The 18,287-nt window shown below is 33.5% G+C and overlaps 1 protein-coding gene across 1 annotated transcript; it reads right to left on the reverse strand.

Moving 5' to 3' along the window:
- Positions 1-986: 986 nt before the first annotated feature.
- LOC145729202 (uncharacterized) lies at positions 987-2,559 on the reverse strand. Its single transcript, XM_081979871.1, has 2 exons — positions 2,399-2,559; positions 987-1,453 (listed from the first exon to the last, which is right to left on the reverse strand). The coding sequence occupies exon 2, from the start codon at positions 1,451-1,453 to the stop codon at positions 1,040-1,042; it is 414 nt and encodes a 137-aa protein (XP_081835997.1). The 5' UTR covers positions 2,399-2,559; the 3' UTR covers positions 987-1,039.
- Positions 2,560-18,287: the final 15,728 nt, after the last annotated feature.

The raw sequence follows: 18,287 nt of genomic DNA on the forward strand, positions 1-18,287 counted from the left end.
GACCAACAATCTATATTTGCTATTTCCATGTGGTTTTTATTCTCATTTAATTACCTACTATTCCGGCTTGAAATTGCAGTTCTCTATTTGGGATTGAGAATTGAAAATCTTGCACTGCGTTTTGATGCCCTTAATAGTGATCTGACATTGTGGTTGCCTTTAGAAGAAGTGCAGAAGATAAATAGGAGGCTTTATAAGCTAATCAATGAAATTCAAGAAATATCAAGGATTGCTGGCCCAATAATATTTTTATTCTGCTTGCGATGCGTTGGAGCCATTTTGACAAATTTTTATTCCTTGATTTTTGTCCAATCTGATCAACTTCTTATCAAACTGATGGTTTGGTACAGTATTAAGCATATAACGACTTATTTTGTATGCTAGTTTTGAAATGATGTTTTGTGATACAAACTCTTTCTTTTAGGTTGATATGATGTGTTTGACGGGTGCAGTTGAAAATCTGCTGTTAAAGCCAAGGCAAGTCATTCAAATTTGTCACCAAAAGCTTTTGAGTTTAGACAGAACACTGATATTAAGCGAGAGGGATCAGCTCATGTATCAGTACCAAGTTATGGGTTTTGAAAGTTATCAAAGGAACAGTAGGTTGAGTGCTGCTGGATTTTTTCCAATAGACAAATCTCTAATTTTGTATGTTGTTTGCACGGTGTGCAACCATTTGGCGGCTATGTGCCAATTTCTTGCTACCACAAAAACTTAGCTCATGCTTGGTTGAGATGAAAGTTAAAAATTTCTGTTACAGTTCAGTGTTAATTTAAAATGTATTATAGTTGCATAGTTTACTCTTTCATATTGCTCTTTTTGTCTGCTCATTTAGCACGTATCCCGTACCAGCCATAAGGGTACTTTTTTACGAATGTTTAATCGACGACTCTGTAGCTTTAACGGTTACCGAGGTCCCAGATACATGTAGAACCAAAACGTAAAAATCTATACAAATTTGACATAATTTTACTGTAAACTACAACTACTAGAAACTGTCTTTATTTTAATTAATCCACTAAACATAATGCAATATAGTCTACCATTTAACACTACCACCAACATGCCAGGTCTCAGAATGTTTGTCAGGTCCTCTCAACACTTGCCCATACCCAGCATTGATATCGTGATTTTCTCCATGCTTTTGCACTTCCACCTGTCCTCTAGTATTGCCCCTTTGATCTCTGCTGATATCAGGACGAACCTCCCATTGTTTAGGGTTTTGCTGTTGAGGTTGTTGAGCACCGTCGTACTTGTTGACAAACCGTTTTGCTCTGATGGTAATTGGGGATTTTATGGGGTAAGTGGGTCGAATTAGTTTGGGGACGTCATGTGGCCTGATAGTTGGCAGCACTAGTTTGGGGGGATTGTGGTCGTTGTAGACTGGATCAATATAAGCTGTGACGTAGAGCACCAAGCCCAAGATATAAATAATTAATGTTGAGGAAGACATCTGAAAAAAAGATTGATTAATTATCTTGTAAAATAATCAAAACAATATTATTGGGTATGAGAAATTTTGGGTTTGATAATACTCGTGTATGTTTAAAGGACTGAAAGAAGTTCACACGTCATCGATGACGTAATTTTGAGACCAGATTGACTAGGTTTCTACCGCGTTTCATGACAACAAATTGAAATAATTTTAGGCATAAAAAATGTCCGAAACTGACAGTCTACCCAATCTAATATTCAGAGGGTAGCATTTTGTTTACCATATTATTGAATAGTATTAATTTCATATTAGTTTGATGGGTGTAAACGACTCATATTTACAACGTTCTCAATAAAAATTGGGTTTGTTTTCAGAGCAGGTTCCGTATTGTTGAAAATTCAAAACTGACAGTTTGCGTCATACAGTCATCTCACAAAATCTCAAATGTTGATGGCTACATTGTTCATCTATGACGTCATGATCGTCTATGACGTGCACGCCTAGTTATCCTTTATAAGCATTACTATTATTACTGTTTATCTGCTATTATATGCATTTAATTTCTAATCTGTTTAAAAGTGGGAAAGTCTACTGTTTCGGCTTTGTTTACCAATTTTTTGTTTTCAACAGGTGTAGGATTGGGATTCTTTAAATTATTTTTAATAAAATTGTGATACACAAAAAAGTAGATACACGTTTTCACAAATTTAACTTTTTTGCACTATGTTATATTTGCTGTGCTTTTGTCATAAAACCAGTTTTAAACACAAATTGTAAAACCCAATTTGTAGGTAAAAAAGTTTTTGTGGTATTTTGGTAGTATTATTTTTAACAATTTTTATTATTATATTTAGCCTTTTAAATGCATATTTATGTATTATGTAAATTAAAAATTATTTTTTTATAAAATCGTCGTTTTTGCACTAGTTGCATAAATAACTATTTATAGCACTAGGTACATACCTTTTTATCTTCTGTTCTGCTAACACTGTTACAGCTGGTTCTCTTCGGGTACTGACTGAATTCTGATAAGCATTCGGCGACCTTTATATTTATACATAGCGGCTGGGTTTGTGGTACTTTACATTTCTTAAGTAGACGGGGATTCACTTTTCGGTTATCCTTTTGATTGCTAATTGGCGACCGTAAATGAACTCTGTTTAGATTACAATGTGTGCCATTGCGTAGGTAATAACAAACGCATTCTAGGAAGTCACAGTCTTATAAAATACCAGGGATTTTTTTCACAGTTTATCATTTTTGTTTACTTTGCTTTGTATGCAGATTAATATTATTTTTATATAATCTACATAAAACTAATATTAATCTGCATACATAGTGTTTCACAATAAATTTCTGCGTCATATTTCAAAGCCTGAGTTTACATAAGAAAATAACTCAAGTTACTAAGTACGGACCAATGTTGTTTCATTACGGATCTACAGAGTGTAGTTTAAATAAAAAGCACAATTTTTTATAGGTAAAAAAGCAGAAATTACCCATTAAACAGACACGCATTTGTTCTACGTTAAAAGTAGAATAACTGACCGACGTTTTAACATTTATCGTTGTTATTTGGTTATAGTTTTGAAGGTGAATTTACGTTGAACAGAAAACGGCCACCACATAACAACAAAACTACGTTAGGTTCCTAATAACCTTATTTAAAAAATTTTTTTGTCTCTGAAACCCGGTTTTCAAAATTTTGAAGCAATTTCTTGAGTGACGGAAATTTTCTTTAAAATGAGGTGCAAGTCAATATTTTGAACAAAAAAATCAAAATGGCGGCCTGGAAAGCCATTTTTTCTGTCATTTATTGAAACTACGTGAAATTTTCTTTAAAATGAGGTGCAAGTCAATATTTTAACAAAAAAATCAAAATGGCGGCCTGGAAAGCCATTTTTTCTGTCATTTCTTGAAACTACGTGAAATTTCCTTTAAAATGAGGTGCAAGTCACAAATTTGACAAAAAAATCAAAATGGCGGTCTGGGACGCCATTTTGTTTGTCATTTATCGAAACTACGTGAAATTTTCTTTAAAATGAGGTGCAAGTCAATATTTTGACAGAAAATTCAAAATGGCAGCCTGCGACGCCATTTTCTGTCATTTCTAGAAACTACGTGAAATTTTCTCTTAAATGAGGTGCAAGTCAATATTTTGGCAGAAAATTCAAAATGGCAGCCTGCGACGCCATTTTCTGTCATTTCTAGAAACTACGTGAAATTTCCTTTAAAATGAGGTGCAAGTCAATATTTCGACAGAAAATTCAAAATGGCGGCCCGAAACCGTCAAAAAATACAACTTTTTTATTTGTCAAGTTACAGTTGACGTCTCGGTGTCATTTTATGTTAAAATTTCCCAGAAAAGACGCTGGTGCAGTCGGTTTTTTGATATCTCAAAAACTAACAGAGTTAGACCTAAAATTTAACATTTTAACCATTTCTTTGCCAGGAACGGCCGGATTAAGAGATTCATGAAATCTGAGAAAAAAATATTTACAATATAATATGTGATATTATGGTAAAGTAAATTTGACGCCCTCTAGCGGCCAAACGGTATCATCAATCAACTCATGTGGGGACATTTTTGGACACCTTGAAATTTGATCTATCTTTTGTTTTCTATGACATTTTGACGTAATTTGTCAAATAAAGGAGTAATTTAGGGCCAAACCAACGAGTGTCACAAAATATGTGATTTTATGGTGAAAGAAGTTTAACGTCCTCTAGCGTCCAAACGGAGTTATCAATCAACTCATCTGGGGATATTTTTAGAAAGCTTGAAATCTGCTCTTGGTTTTGACGTTATTAGCTGTCAAAGTGACAAATTAACAATAATGCATCTCAAGCGTTTTTTATCAAAACAAAACGAGTGAAGGGTGGTTTTTGACTAATTTTGGGGCGCCCAATCCATTGGTAAAATCACTTTCTTGATATCTCCACAAATAACCCGGAAATCGCCAGTGTCTCGAATTGAGTGACAGTTACTCTCATTTTGACAGCTGGAATGGATTCCCCGTCCCCAAATTAGTCGAAAATGAGTACCATCAAGCCTAGTGAAATCGGACTGGTTTTGACGTTACTAGCTGTCAAAGTGACCGGAACAAAACGAGTGAAGTTTGTTCTCCTCGCGCCAGGATACAAAATTAAAAGTAAGCGAGCGTCTTGGAAAACGGAGGCGTGGCCAGAATGCGATGATGGACGGAAGGACACGATGGTTTCCGGATTCCCAAGATAACCAAGATTAGAGCCAGCGAATGACAATTTGCGACGTTGCCAAGTCTCATCATACCACCCATGTTTTGAAGCAGTCTATGTTATGTTTTGAAATGTGACTTAACAATAATATTATTAATAAAAATAAGTAGTTTTCACCAATATCATCGAATAATCTAATATAGAAGTGTGTTTACGTTACAGTATACTGCAGCTATAAAAGGAATATGTTGAAGAGAAATGGAATTTAAATTTGATTTAAAATGATAGGAACTTCTATTAGCGGGTATGGCAACGCCGAGGTTGCGCTATTCAAGAAAATAATTTTAGTTTTGAGCTCCGACGTTTCATTCCTTAAATATCATCATGAACTTTAATTTTTCACATAAGGACCTGGACTTATTTTGTTTTTTAGTAGCTACAGACCTCCCAAAACTATTATATGTATCACTTGACAAAATATTATACTTATTCGAGCATTTGGTCCAAATATTTCCTGACTTCCAAACCTGTGCTCGACATTGTTTCACTATTTTTGATAAAAACTGGTACAAATTTGGTACGAAACACGTTTCAGGAGTTTTCTAATATCTTGTGGAACTGTTGCCCTGCTAACTATACTTATTTGGTTTTCATCAACTTTTTTTTTAAGTACAAATCGTTTAATATAGCTATACATTGTCTAAAATTGTATACGACCTTTGATTAATGAACGTCCGCTTAAGAAGTAATTCACTAAAACAAAATGTGATATCCATAAACATTTTACTTAACTTTCATCAAATTTCAATTTTATTTACCGCTATTCAACTTAATGATGCGTAGCCTCAAAGACAAGTTTTTAGCATTTGTTTTTAGTCATATCTGCTTTCTTGCCAGACCTTACAAAAGTAAAACTACAAATTTTGTATTTTCATTGTTGCAATGTTGTGTTCAATTGTGGTGCTTGTTTTGGTCTCTCTTATCTCTTGTAAAGAGCCCAAGTGATACCATATTGGGCAAATCTAAAACGCAATGGGGCCGCGGAGTTATAACAATTGGTGTGAGTAATTGTATTTTAAATGTTGCCATCACCATTCGATTGCCATTTGGCAGTAAAGTCGAAGATTATGCAGCGATAAAACTGCACAGCAAACGGAAACTGTTATTAGAAGCTGTTATTTTCGCGTGGATTTTTTTGGAAATTTACAAATTGTGTCATTTATCTTATAAGTACTATAAGTACCGCCAACCTATATTTTTCTTCGTCGCAGGGTACTCATATTCCTATCTTCTTTTTCGGCTTGAACTTACAGTCCTTTATTTGGGACTGAGAATTGAACATCTTGCTCTACGTTTTGATGCCCTGAATAGTAAACTGAACTTATGGTTGCCTTTAGAAGAAGTAGTTAAGATAAATCGGAGGCATCATATTTTGATCAATGAGATTCAAGAATTATCAAGAATCGTCGGACCAATATTTTTCTTATTCTGTTTACGCAGTGTTGGAGCAATCTTGACAAATTTCCATTCCTTGCTTTTCATTTCATCTGATGAACTCCTTGTCAAATGGATGGCTTTGTACAGTGTAAAGCAGATAGCCACTTATTTCGTAAGCTGATTTAAAAATAAGGTTTTTTTTTTAGTGCAAAGTTCTACTTTTAGATTGATATGTTATGTTTGACTTGTGTAGCTGAAAGCATGTTTCTGAAACCAAGAAAAACCGTTCAGATTTGTCACCAAAAGCTGTTGAGTTTAGACAAAACGCTGATATTAAGAGAGAAAGAGCGGCTGATGTATCAATACCAAGTGATTTGTTGTGAAAGTTATCAAAGAATTACTGGGATGAGTGCAGCTGGATTTTTCCCGATAGACAATTCTTTAATCTTGTATATTTTTAGCACAGTGTGTAATTATTTGGTGGCTATATGCCAGTTTTATGATACCACTGGGACTTAAGTTTAAGTTACTTAAACCTAACTCTTACCATCCTTTAATTTATAGATCGTTAATTGAAAACACGTTGATGTTGTGATTTTGTTAGTTTGCCAGTTTGTATAACTTTGAGGGACATTACCATATCTGTTTATTGGTTCATTAGAGCTGTTAAAGCTATCAAGTTTGAAAAGAGTTTACAGTTGCTTAATAAGAATGTCCGTATGTAAAATTTTTCTATTGTTGTTGTATGTAATGTGATATTGTAAGTATGTCTTCTGTAGACTTTGCCCTTTAAGACCCACAGAAATTATTGACAAAATTGTACATACACTATTTGCCTTTTGTACCGTTCGTCTAAGCAACGTTTAAAATGTCACTAACCAACTCTAAGTGTACTAATAAATACATATATTAATATTATTTTTGCATCCAAATGTAAAAGCATTGCTAAGAGTATTCTTCGGAAGACTATCAATAATGATATGCAGTGACAAGTTTCAGTTTTTCATTATCTAGCGAATCCCAAAGAAACCCACCAAAATTATTAGGAAGACTGGTTTGTTCTATTAAACCCAACAAAGTTATATTTTTTATTATTCAGCATTTTTTGTTCGGTCTGGTGAAGCTTATATGTATGTATTCCTTCCCTTATCACTCCCCCCCCGAGGGGTAAACCGCTGAGTACAATTTTGTACACTAATTCCTAATATACCAATAATGTCTACGACTGGAGAGTTTTTCTTAATAAGAAAATATGCGTGCAACGATTTAACCGGAAGTAGATATCAACTGCTGCTTAGTTTTAAATGGGACACCTTGTATATTATTGCATTTTTAGATTCTACGTCATATTCTAGACATATTTCGTATATTAATGTCATACACTTATCTGTATCCGTTTCTGAGATATTTACCGTTCTATGTGAAATTTAATATTTTCAGTCTCCAAAACAATAATTTTAATTTATGCGTATTAGAAAACCTTTTTTTCTTGATTTTTGTATTTTCTCGTGTTATACAAGTTCTAAAAAAGTTTTTCAAATTGAACATTCCTTATTCTTATAACTTTGTCTGATTCTCTGTTCAAAATTAAGGTAAGTTTGTACTAGGTCACTTATTTGAAACATGTATTCTTTAAATTGATACATTGAACCACCCTGTAACTGTCAAAATAATCGAGTTATTGAAGGTTAAAGTAGGAGCTGTCAAATTCAGTCAAAACTGTCTTTATTGTCAAACAACTCGTTTATTTACAACACTTTGTATAGACTTTTATATGTCAATGAATAGAAAATATAATGGGCTTTCCAAAAATATGGCCGTTTGTGTCGATAGGGTGCTTCGTTTGGCCGCCAGAGGGCTCCAAAGCTAACTAAACGTTTTTCTTGACTGTAACCACTCTAACTTCTTTGAGGGTTTTTTTTTTAAATCGGTCAGGTACGGCCGTGATATTTGGCACAAACCTAGCACAGTGAGTGTCAAATTTAGAGCCGTAGCAAAACTATAGAAACAAAATTATTAAAGTCGATTTTCGCTTGCACTAAGTGGCCAACATAACGCAAAACCCATTGGAATAGTGGTAGTGTTTCAGGCAAATTTGACCCTTACGAAAATTGTCATTTGCAAAATCAGTTTTTCAAGAAATTTCTATGCATTACATCGTAGTAGACTTAGTAGCTCATGTAACCGTGTTTTCTTAATTTTCCAGGGTCAAATTAGCCCTAACAAGTCAAAAAGTGTTTCTAAGGCACCCTGTTTGTAAATGAGTAGTATTTACATACAGTTTGAGCACGTTTATGTCAGATGCCTCAGGAGGTCAAAATAAATCGATTAAAGCTATAAACATTTTCTAACTTTGTATTTATTATGCTGTTTTTTTACCATAGGACATTTGTTGAGTAAAGCGCCAAAAACGCAAAGGTCGTTTGTTCAAATCCGACTAAATGCGGATTTTTTTTTAATTAATGTCCGCAGCGCCATACAATTTCCATGTACATTAATTTACGGTCAAAAATTCTGATTTTATATTATTTACTGTTTTACGAGTAAATTAAAGGCGATAAACAGCTAAAGAAGTAATAAACCTTTACGAAAAGGCTCTAAACAATACAACATCCGATTACCCCCCAGTGGATTGTGATTAATCCAAGTCAACCAAATTAGAAGCCAGTCTCGCTATACAATTATGGTCATTAGGACCAATACAGAATTACAACCCTACGAGATATCCGACTGGGTCGGAATAGTCCATCCAGAAAATTAAGGCGTCCGGATTTTGGCTTAAAGGCCTCATGGCGATTCTCATTAAATAATTAATTACTCTCATCTCTATTATAAAGCCTATTTTTAAGCAAATGCAGTTTAGAACAATAAAGCTGATCAATCGACCGGTAATGAATTTGCAACAAACACATTATTAGCCACAGTTTGGCAAATCCATTAAATGTCGGGCTCTGTTCAATAAACCTGTTGATGTATGCATTCAAATTGCGATTTAAATCAATTTATAGGAATATCAATTAAAAAGCTCATTTCCAAGCCAAATTGTTTATTTATTATTTGGCTACTTGCTAACAAACATTGTAATTATACACTAAAAGCTAAATTAGGGTTCAGTGTGGAACATTTCATTTTGTAAGAGTCTCCAATTGCTGTATAACGAGAGTGGAATCCGATTAAAGGAAACTTAAGAAAATTGACTTTTTCATCTAGGCTATAACATTGTCTTTTTGGTGCAGTGAAGCTTTATACAAATTGCCGTGTAGCCTTAATGCATTTTAACTATTTTTTAGCACCAGGTTAAATTTTAACTTTTAACAGTGGTGAGTCGTATCCTTATGAGTTATGAAAAGCCCCAACAACTTCACTACTTTTTCAATTTATTATTTGAAACAATATGAGCTTGCACTTTTTTTATACAGGCATTGCTACTTCTTTAATTAAAAGGAACAACACTTTAGTAGTACCCACAAAGGTTCTTCTTCAAAAACCGACAGAGGCAGGTTAAGTACAGGGTGTCAAGTTTTGACAGGAAAACCCCATTTCCTGACTAGATAGGAAAAAACTAGTACACATGGTTAGAGCTCAATTTAAATAGAGTCTAAATAGAGTTGGAACACCTTGTGTTTTTGAGAATACTAAGTATACTAATGAGTACTAAGTATTCTCAAAAACACAAAGTTAAAGCAATTTCTTAACCCTTTCGACGGCGATAATTCGTCCAGACAAGTGTGTATTGTTCTAGGCGCCGATAACACATTACGAGGCAACGAAACCATAAACCGGCAACTTTCGGTTTAATCTGCTTACACGAGCTTGGCCTTATCGTAACGGTCCCTTGTGCATGCTTATTTATGTATGACTCTCTAAGGATTTGTCGGGCTATTTCCAAAAGCTTGATTTTCTACTTTTGTGACATAGTTTATTACGGTTTATAAAAGAATTGCTTTTTGACGAATTGGACATTGAAGAAAATTACAATGTTGTATCTTGCAAATTGCTGTTATTTTTGTAGCTCACTCTATATTAGTTCTGTGATATAAGTTTATAAGACACTATTGATTTTTTGTGAAGTTCAATCTGTCACACCTTTTTTATACTTTATTTCCTTTTAACAAATTAGAGTTTACGAGCCTAATTAAATGAATAGCGTAATTCATCTCAAACTTTCTATTATCCAAATAGAATGTCTAGATGAATCCCTCCTGGATTTTAGACTTTTCATTTGCTAAATGGCGTTTGGAGATAGTAAAGCGCCAGTAATGCAACTTGGGTTTTAAGGGAATTTTAGTTACACTTCATCTTTTTCCATAAACCTAACGGGAAATTGAAAGGAGAAAGGAACAAAAGTTTCTATTATTTGTAAAGAAATAAGGTAGAGTAAACCCGGGTTGCTATTAAAATAGTTTTTTAAATTGTTTAGCTTTCAGAAAGAAAATAACTTATGTATACATTATTTTTAACGTGCCAGACGCCTCTAGCAGCCATTTTGTATTGCCAGAGGCCTCTGAAACCTTCTTAAGCTTACTATGAATTGTTTTTAACGTGCCAGAGGCCTCTGGCAGCCATTTTGAATTGCCAGAGGCCTCTGAAACCTTCTTAAGCTTAGTATGAATTGTTTTTAACGTGCCAGAGGCCTCTGGCAGCCATTTTGAATTGCCAGAGGCCTCTGAAACCTTCTTAAGCTTACTATGAATTGTTTTTAACGTGCCAGAGGCCTCTGACAGCCATTTTGAATTGCCAGAGGCCTCTGAAACCTTCTTAAGCTTACTATGAATTGTTTTTAACGTGCCAGAGGCCTCTGACAGCCATTTTGAATTGCCAGAGGCCTCTGAAACCTTCTTAAGCTTACTATGAATTGTTTTTAACATGCCAGAAGCCTCTGGCAGCCATTTTGTATTGCCAGAGGCCTCTGAAACCTTCTTAAGCTTACTATGAATTGTTTTTAACGTGCCAGAGGCCCCTGGCACCCATTTTGAATTGCCAGAGGCCTCTGAAACCTTCTTAAGCTTACTATGAATTGTTTTTAACGTGCCAGAGGCCTCTGGCAGCCATTTTGAATTGCCAGAGGCTTCTGAAACCTTCTTAAGCTTACTATGAATTGTTTTTAACGTGCCAGAGGCCTCTGGCAGCCATTTTGAATTGCCAGAGGCTTCTGAAACCTTCTTAAGCTTACTGTGAATTGTTTTTAACGTGCCAGAAGCCTCTGGCAGTCATTTTGTATTGCCAGAGGCCTCTGAAACCTTCTTAACCTTACTATGAATTGTTTTTAACGTGCCAGAGGCCTCTGGCACCCATTTTGAATTGCCAGAGGCTTCTGAAACCTTCTTAAGCTTACTATGAGTTGTTTTTAACGTGCCAGAGGCTTCTGGCAGCCATTTTGTATTGCCAGAGGCCTCTGAAACCTTCTTAAGCTTACTATGAATTGTTTTTAACGTGCCAGAAGCTGTACACGGTTTTTCAATGAAAAGTAGCCACCCTGAATATCTTCCAAAATAATTTCTCTTTCTCTTCTTCATTGAAAAACCCTGTATAAAAAAAAACATCTTCACTGATTATACCTTTTAAGACCTATTTGGTTAATTGGTAGCAGTCAGCCCACTGAGTTGCTGTAACAAACCAACTAAACAGGAGCATATTACCTCAGAAGCATCTCCGGTAAGTACGATCTTTGTTAAGACTCACCAAGCTAGAACCCCCATGTTCTCTGACTTGATACCTCCGTCTCCGTCTCACGTCAGTAGTGCAAATAATAAGATTACTCATTGGTGCAAATAGTGAGATCAAGCTTTGATTAAACCCTAACCTATTCCGTATTTTTGAATTAGATCTACTTGAGCTGGGAATTTGCTCTGCTGCTTGGTACTTGAGAACAAATTTTTAAAACTGATGATATACTGTGGGAGTCCAAAAAATATCACAACACCCTGTATCTTGAAAAATAAAAATGAAATATTATCATCTGATCCTCCTGAACATCTTGCTTGTAACTAAATCAATTTTTATGTAAATATTTAGTATCGAACTTTTTTAACTTAATGTTTGCTTACCTTAAAACGCAAATGAGAAAAATTTGGGATATACGTACATATCGCATAAATTCTATTATAAAGGGCTTCGAATCGGTAATAAGGTTGAAAAACGAAAAAAGTTTGTTCCGTCAACACATCAATCATATTAAAGTTCAGTTTGATTATTTACTTTTTACTTCCAATAAACTTTTAGGTTGCATAATGGATGTTTATTTTCCATTAGCTTTTTGAAAGATTCTTGAGTACTTTGATTTTGATTAAAAATGTTTGATCAATTTGCAGATAAAACCTTAGTTTTTAATTGCAACCAGCTACTCCAAACCAAAATTGTGTTTCTAGCTGTAATTGAGTTTAATAAACTTAACAGAGACAGAAATAACATTTAGATGGTGGATTTTTAAAGTTTTTAATATTTCTTAAAGCTCAAAAACCTTTGCTACTTTCTGTTTTGTTATTTTCGCTCTTTGGAATTTTGTACAAAATTCAAGTTAAACACTGCTTCTTCTGTTGAATGATATATTTGCATTTTAATTAGAAGACTTAATGAAACTCCAAACATTCTCCAAACAAATTCGTTGCTCAAAGTCCGTGCAATATCCGTTTGCCTATCTTTACTCTTTGCTTAATCATAAACGTTTTAATTTAAGTTTAAAATATACATAGTAACATGAATAGTTATTTAGTGGGAGTTTTATTTAATTCAGAAAGCCCAAAATTTCACACAAAAATAAATTATATTATAAAACAGTTATAATCTCATTTATAAGTTAATTAACATAATTCAGCTATAATTGTAGCTTGTTTACAAAGATGTTACAGATATTAAGAATTGAAGTACATGTTAATATAATATTCAACAATCAACTAAAACACTTGTCACATTCACATACAAGAATGTATTTTTGATGTACTTTAAACTGAAAATCTGGTAAAATATAATAAACTGACAGAATTTTCTTACAATCTCAACGATGCAGAAAGTGCACGTTGTATGGTAAAAATATCGATACGATTTTCCACGATGTTAGCCATATTCGTTTTCGAGTAGGATTTGTATAAACATAAAATATTGGATCATATTCAATATAATCTTATGATATTGCTTTTAGTAGAATTTGAATGCTTCATAAAGTTCTTATTTTAAGGTCGGTGGCGTATTTTGAAGTTTAATTTTAATCTTAAGTTCAGTCTTTACTGTTGGTGTCAGGTAAAAACGTATCCAATAATTTACAATAACTAAACTGAATCATATTTGAGTAAATCGGAATCAGAGAACTGATGACAGGCCCGGAAATGGAAATGGATAGAAACCCTGCAAACGAATGGACAAACAAAACAAAGCTCCTTTAGATGTAACACCCAATCGAGTAGCCCACCACCTCTTCATAAATGGTAAATCAGATAATATATGCGAAAAGACACGACTCAGCAAAACACAGAAAATTGAGACAAATTACATTAATAATTTACCTTTTGCATTAAAGAACTTAACAAAGGAGTGATGGCATTGAAAAATGGAAAAGCCGCAGGAGTGGACTTTTAAACTGCTGCCGACAAACTTTTCAGATTCCAAAAGTATGGAGAAAGGCCAAAGTAGCTCTGCTGAAACCCGGAAAAGTCCCAGAATTACCAAAATGTTATCGGCCCAGTATCACTTCTCTGTCACTTATACAAGCTATACTGTGCTTTTTTGCTCAGTATGCCTGTCCAGTCTATGTTATAGCAAAAATACGATAAACGTAATTTTAATCTCGACGAATAATCTTGTAAAAGGTTGCTTTGAGAGAAATGGAATATCTCGAAAACGACTGATCGTAGAGACTTCGCTTTTGCGCCATTTTAAAGAGCATTTTTTGTCCTTTGAAATGTCCCGCCCACATGTTCAATTTAGTTTTTGGTTTTTTTCTGTAGAGGGCATTTTTCCAAAATTTACGCTTACATCCTAGATATCTCGAAAAAACCAAATGCAGTGATATTGCTTTTTAGTGCTATTCCCTAAAGAGTCGGATTATCTATTGTGGTGTGAAAATTTCAGTACTCTATCTCTTCTGTAACACGAGATATCAGAGAAAAACCGAAAGACCTTTTTATAGTTAAACAACAACAACTTTACTGACTAAATAAGATTAATATATGTATTAAATAAGTTAGTTATAATATGATCAGCCCTTTGCATTCGCTTTTTGCCAAAATAAATACAAAAAAAATAATTTTTAAAATTCTATTACACTAAAGCATTATTATAATGCAACAAAACAAAATAATTAATTACATATTAATATAGAGTAAAAAATACATTTAAAATTACGTAAGAGAGAAAATAGATAATATTGAATTAGGTAAACCAATATATGTGGGCTGGAATAATTAAAATTTCATACCACTTAATAAACTCACTAAATTCAATTAAAGCATTTAAACTGAGAAATTTATTTGCGTTTCGATTAATAATTACCATGTAAATAGATGAATTATAATATTATTCGGTATAAAATATAATTTCGTTAATTTATTTTGTTTTGCTGCGCAATTCAAAATGCAAATAGACTGTTATTAATTATTTCAGTTAGGCAAATTTCGCGTGGAAGAAAATAAGTTGAAAGAGATAAATTTCGTTTCCACTTTAATAATCCTAGAAGTTCTAATTCGTTGAGAGGGTCAAAAGTTTACGAAGCTAACGTTTCTCTTTTATTAATTATTCAGTGGGATGTATCTTTTTTCAAATTACTTCGGTAAGACAATTTTTTTAAGGGCATTAATGTTTTATTACTATATTAAGTTCAGAGACTAAAAAATCAATTCTGCTGGCTTCCAGAAGTGTCAAATAAAGTAAGTTAATAGATTATAGATTAACGCTAAGATCGGCCAAAACACCGGTGAAGATATCCCAAGTGGAGAGATACTAACAAACTACTGTAGAAACGAAAATTAATACTGCATGAATTTGAAAGCATCTACAGAGAATCTCTCTTTTTGAAAATCCTTCTTTTGAAAGCCTAATCAGAATATCGGAGAACTGGAGATAGCACTACATCAAATGAAAAACAGAAAGAGTCCAGGTGAAGATCAAATCACGAGCGAAATGATTATTGGATCGACTCTAGATACTCAAACCTCATCAAACAAATCTTTAATAACGCTTCCATTCATGTAAAAATAGATGATCAGTTAAAAACCAACAGTGTTGCAATCAAAAGACACCATCTCACCAAAACTTGTTCTCCTTTGCCCTGGAGGATGTCTTCAAAAAACTTGACTGGCAAGAGAACGGGATTAATATCGATGGAGTGCGTCTAAACCATTAACAATTTGCCGACGATATTATGGTCGTTGCCAGCACAGATGAAGTGCTTACAAACATGCTTTGGGAGCTTCATCAAGCATCGCTGCAAATTGGACTTGAACAAAACAAAGATCATGAATACAGAAGACATGCAGGTGACCGTTAACGACCAACCCCTAGAGGTTGTCTCCGAATATGTTTACTTGGCAAAGAAAATCAATCTTCTGAAATCACAAGAAGAATAGGCCTCTTCTGGGCAGCCTTTGGCTGACTAGAATTCATCCTTAAATCTTCTAGTGAATTTCCTATAAATTTGAAAAAGAGAGTGTTTGATGCCTGCGTGATGCCGGTTCTCACATATGGACTAGAGACAATGGCAATTACCCGCAAATTTGCCAATAAACTGCAAACCAAGGGCTATGACAGGAATGACTCTAAGGAATAGAATCCGCAACGAGAAAATTCGTAGAAGACGATATCCAGAATGTTGCAGGAAGGAATTGGACCCGGACTGCTAGAAATAGAAAGACGTGGAGGGATTTGGAAGAGGCCTACATCCAGGAGTGGATAAATACGGGCTGATGAGAAGAAGAAGAGAAGAAGCAATAGAGTATGTAGAGTATCAGTAAAAGATAAAGAGTAATTAGAGTATAAGAAAAATAATCTTTGATTTGAACAAATTCAAAAATTGGTTCGGTCGAAGTCTTTTTTACAGCTTTATAATATCCAATAGCAAACGACAACTGTGCGTAAAGAGGGTCATTACGTAACAGAAAACTATGCGTAATTAGCTATTTAAATTGACGTCGTAGGTAAAATTACTTAAATTGTTTTTTGAAATTTTAAATTACCCTTAGGACATGCCCGCCAACATTTTAATTCCATAAACCGACTTACTTAACATCAAAATCTCGCACGTCGGTGTTTTACGAGACGTGTGTGCTTTACGATGTTTACAAAAGGACTCTCTTCCTCGGACTATTTTCCATAAAAATACGATGCTCATATTCATGGCATCCTTTTAAGAAACTCGACTCCATACTAATATTATGCAAAGCCATCGTTGGGAGGGCGAAAAAGCACTGTCGCTAACAGCAAATAGATTGGTTACATATTTGTTTTCTAGGATCTTTTTGTTTTGTCTTCTCCAGTTTATTGTAATGTTTTTTGTAAGAAATTACAATTTCCAAGAATCGCTTTTTTGTGTTGAAAGAATCAGCTTTTATACGAAGAAATCCTTTTATAATCCTCATATAAGAAAAAACAAAAAACTAACTAAAAAAAGAAAAAACTGAATGTTGTGTGGTTATTTTTTTTTTTCATCATTTCAGTTTGTGATATTATGGCATTTGAACTAAAATTACTTCAGGAGAAGACATGCAGGTAAATCAAGAATGGAAATAATCAGAAATAAAAAAAAATAAGAAAAATCATGTAGTTACATAAAACAATATGATACACAACATGGTAGGGACATATAGAAAGAATTACTGATGTAAAGGTAATCCACAAACCGTTCCAGGTTAAAAAGTATTGATTTTATTCTGTTTATAAAATACTGACTAAACATAAACCTTTAATCCACTTGGATTTCATTAAAGAAAAATGAACGACTTTTGCATGAACTATTTTGGAGCATAAGTTTATCGAGTTTTCCGCCAGTGCCCAGATTAAGCTGCTAATTAGGTTGTAGATCCACTCCGTTTTTGTGAAAAGAGACGTTTATTACTTTTTAAAGCAGGAGATTAAGAGGGCTTTGCAAAATATACCTACACAGATGTTTGCCATCCCATTAAGTTCCTATTACCTTTATGAAATCCCTTTTGAGCCTAAAGCTTTCCTATCCTCTTAACATACTTAAATTTTGTATATGTTGTCTCTTTGTCGTTTGATGCCGGCAAATCTCTTTTACTTTTGAGAGAAAAAGTTTGCTCAATTCACAAACTAATCTGCTGTTTATGGGGTTTATTCCATTGAATGATTTAAATTATCCTATGAACTAAAATCCAAATTTATACTAACCGTTTCCAACCAAAAACTGGTTTATTAATAAAATATTTGTTGAAACCTCATTGTGGCGTTGTTATTAATAGAATTAAAATATTGTTATTGCCCATATTATTCGACTTCGAAAATGTATTATGCACAACCCATAAAGGTAACTTCAATTAAATTTTAATATTATTTGTATTAATAAAATTGTGACTTTTGCTATTGTTTCTATTAAATTGAATTTTATTGATGCATAGTTTGTAACTTTTTGAAGAATACATGGAAATAAAAATTAGTTATTTTATAGCTTAATTTCAGTACTTTACTTTTTGTTTGCTTTACACCATAAACTATAAATGATTATCCATTTTGTTGTCTAAATTATCAAGTATAAGGTTTAAAGGAAACATTTTTACGACGGTAATTCAAGAGAATACCTGAAAAACAAATTTGTTTAATCTGACCATTTAGGGTGGATTTATCAATTTTTCTAACGTAAGTATTTCATTCTACATTTAAATCTTACGTACTATTTTCTAAAAGTCTATAGCCAGTCAACTTCTTTGCCGCATTTTTAAAATATTAAAACTTTAAACAGTTTATAAGAAAGCTTCGGTTGAAAGACCAGTAAATATTTCAAAAGCAATTTTCTGCTTTGTAATTTACAATATTGACGTTTATAAAATCTACTTTAAAAGTACCTATTTACGTCGACATCTCAAAGATCAAAGAGGGGTTCGTTAAGCTGCACTTTAGCGAAAAGGATATTACAAAGTATCAACAAAAATTGTTTTAGTAAAAATAAAAAAGATTTTCATTAACATAGATTTTAGTTCAAAGACAAATGAGATGTCTGAATTATGTTATGTTATAATTGACTGCTTAAATCAAAGAATGCAGAATTATTCTATTT

The sequence above is a fragment of the Ips typographus genome, linkage group LG5 (genome assembly GCF_016097725.1).
Source record: "Ips typographus isolate SLU linkage group LG5, UJ_Ityp_2.0, whole genome shotgun sequence".
NCBI classification, from domain to species: Eukaryota; Metazoa; Arthropoda; class Insecta; order Coleoptera; family Curculionidae; genus Ips; species Ips typographus.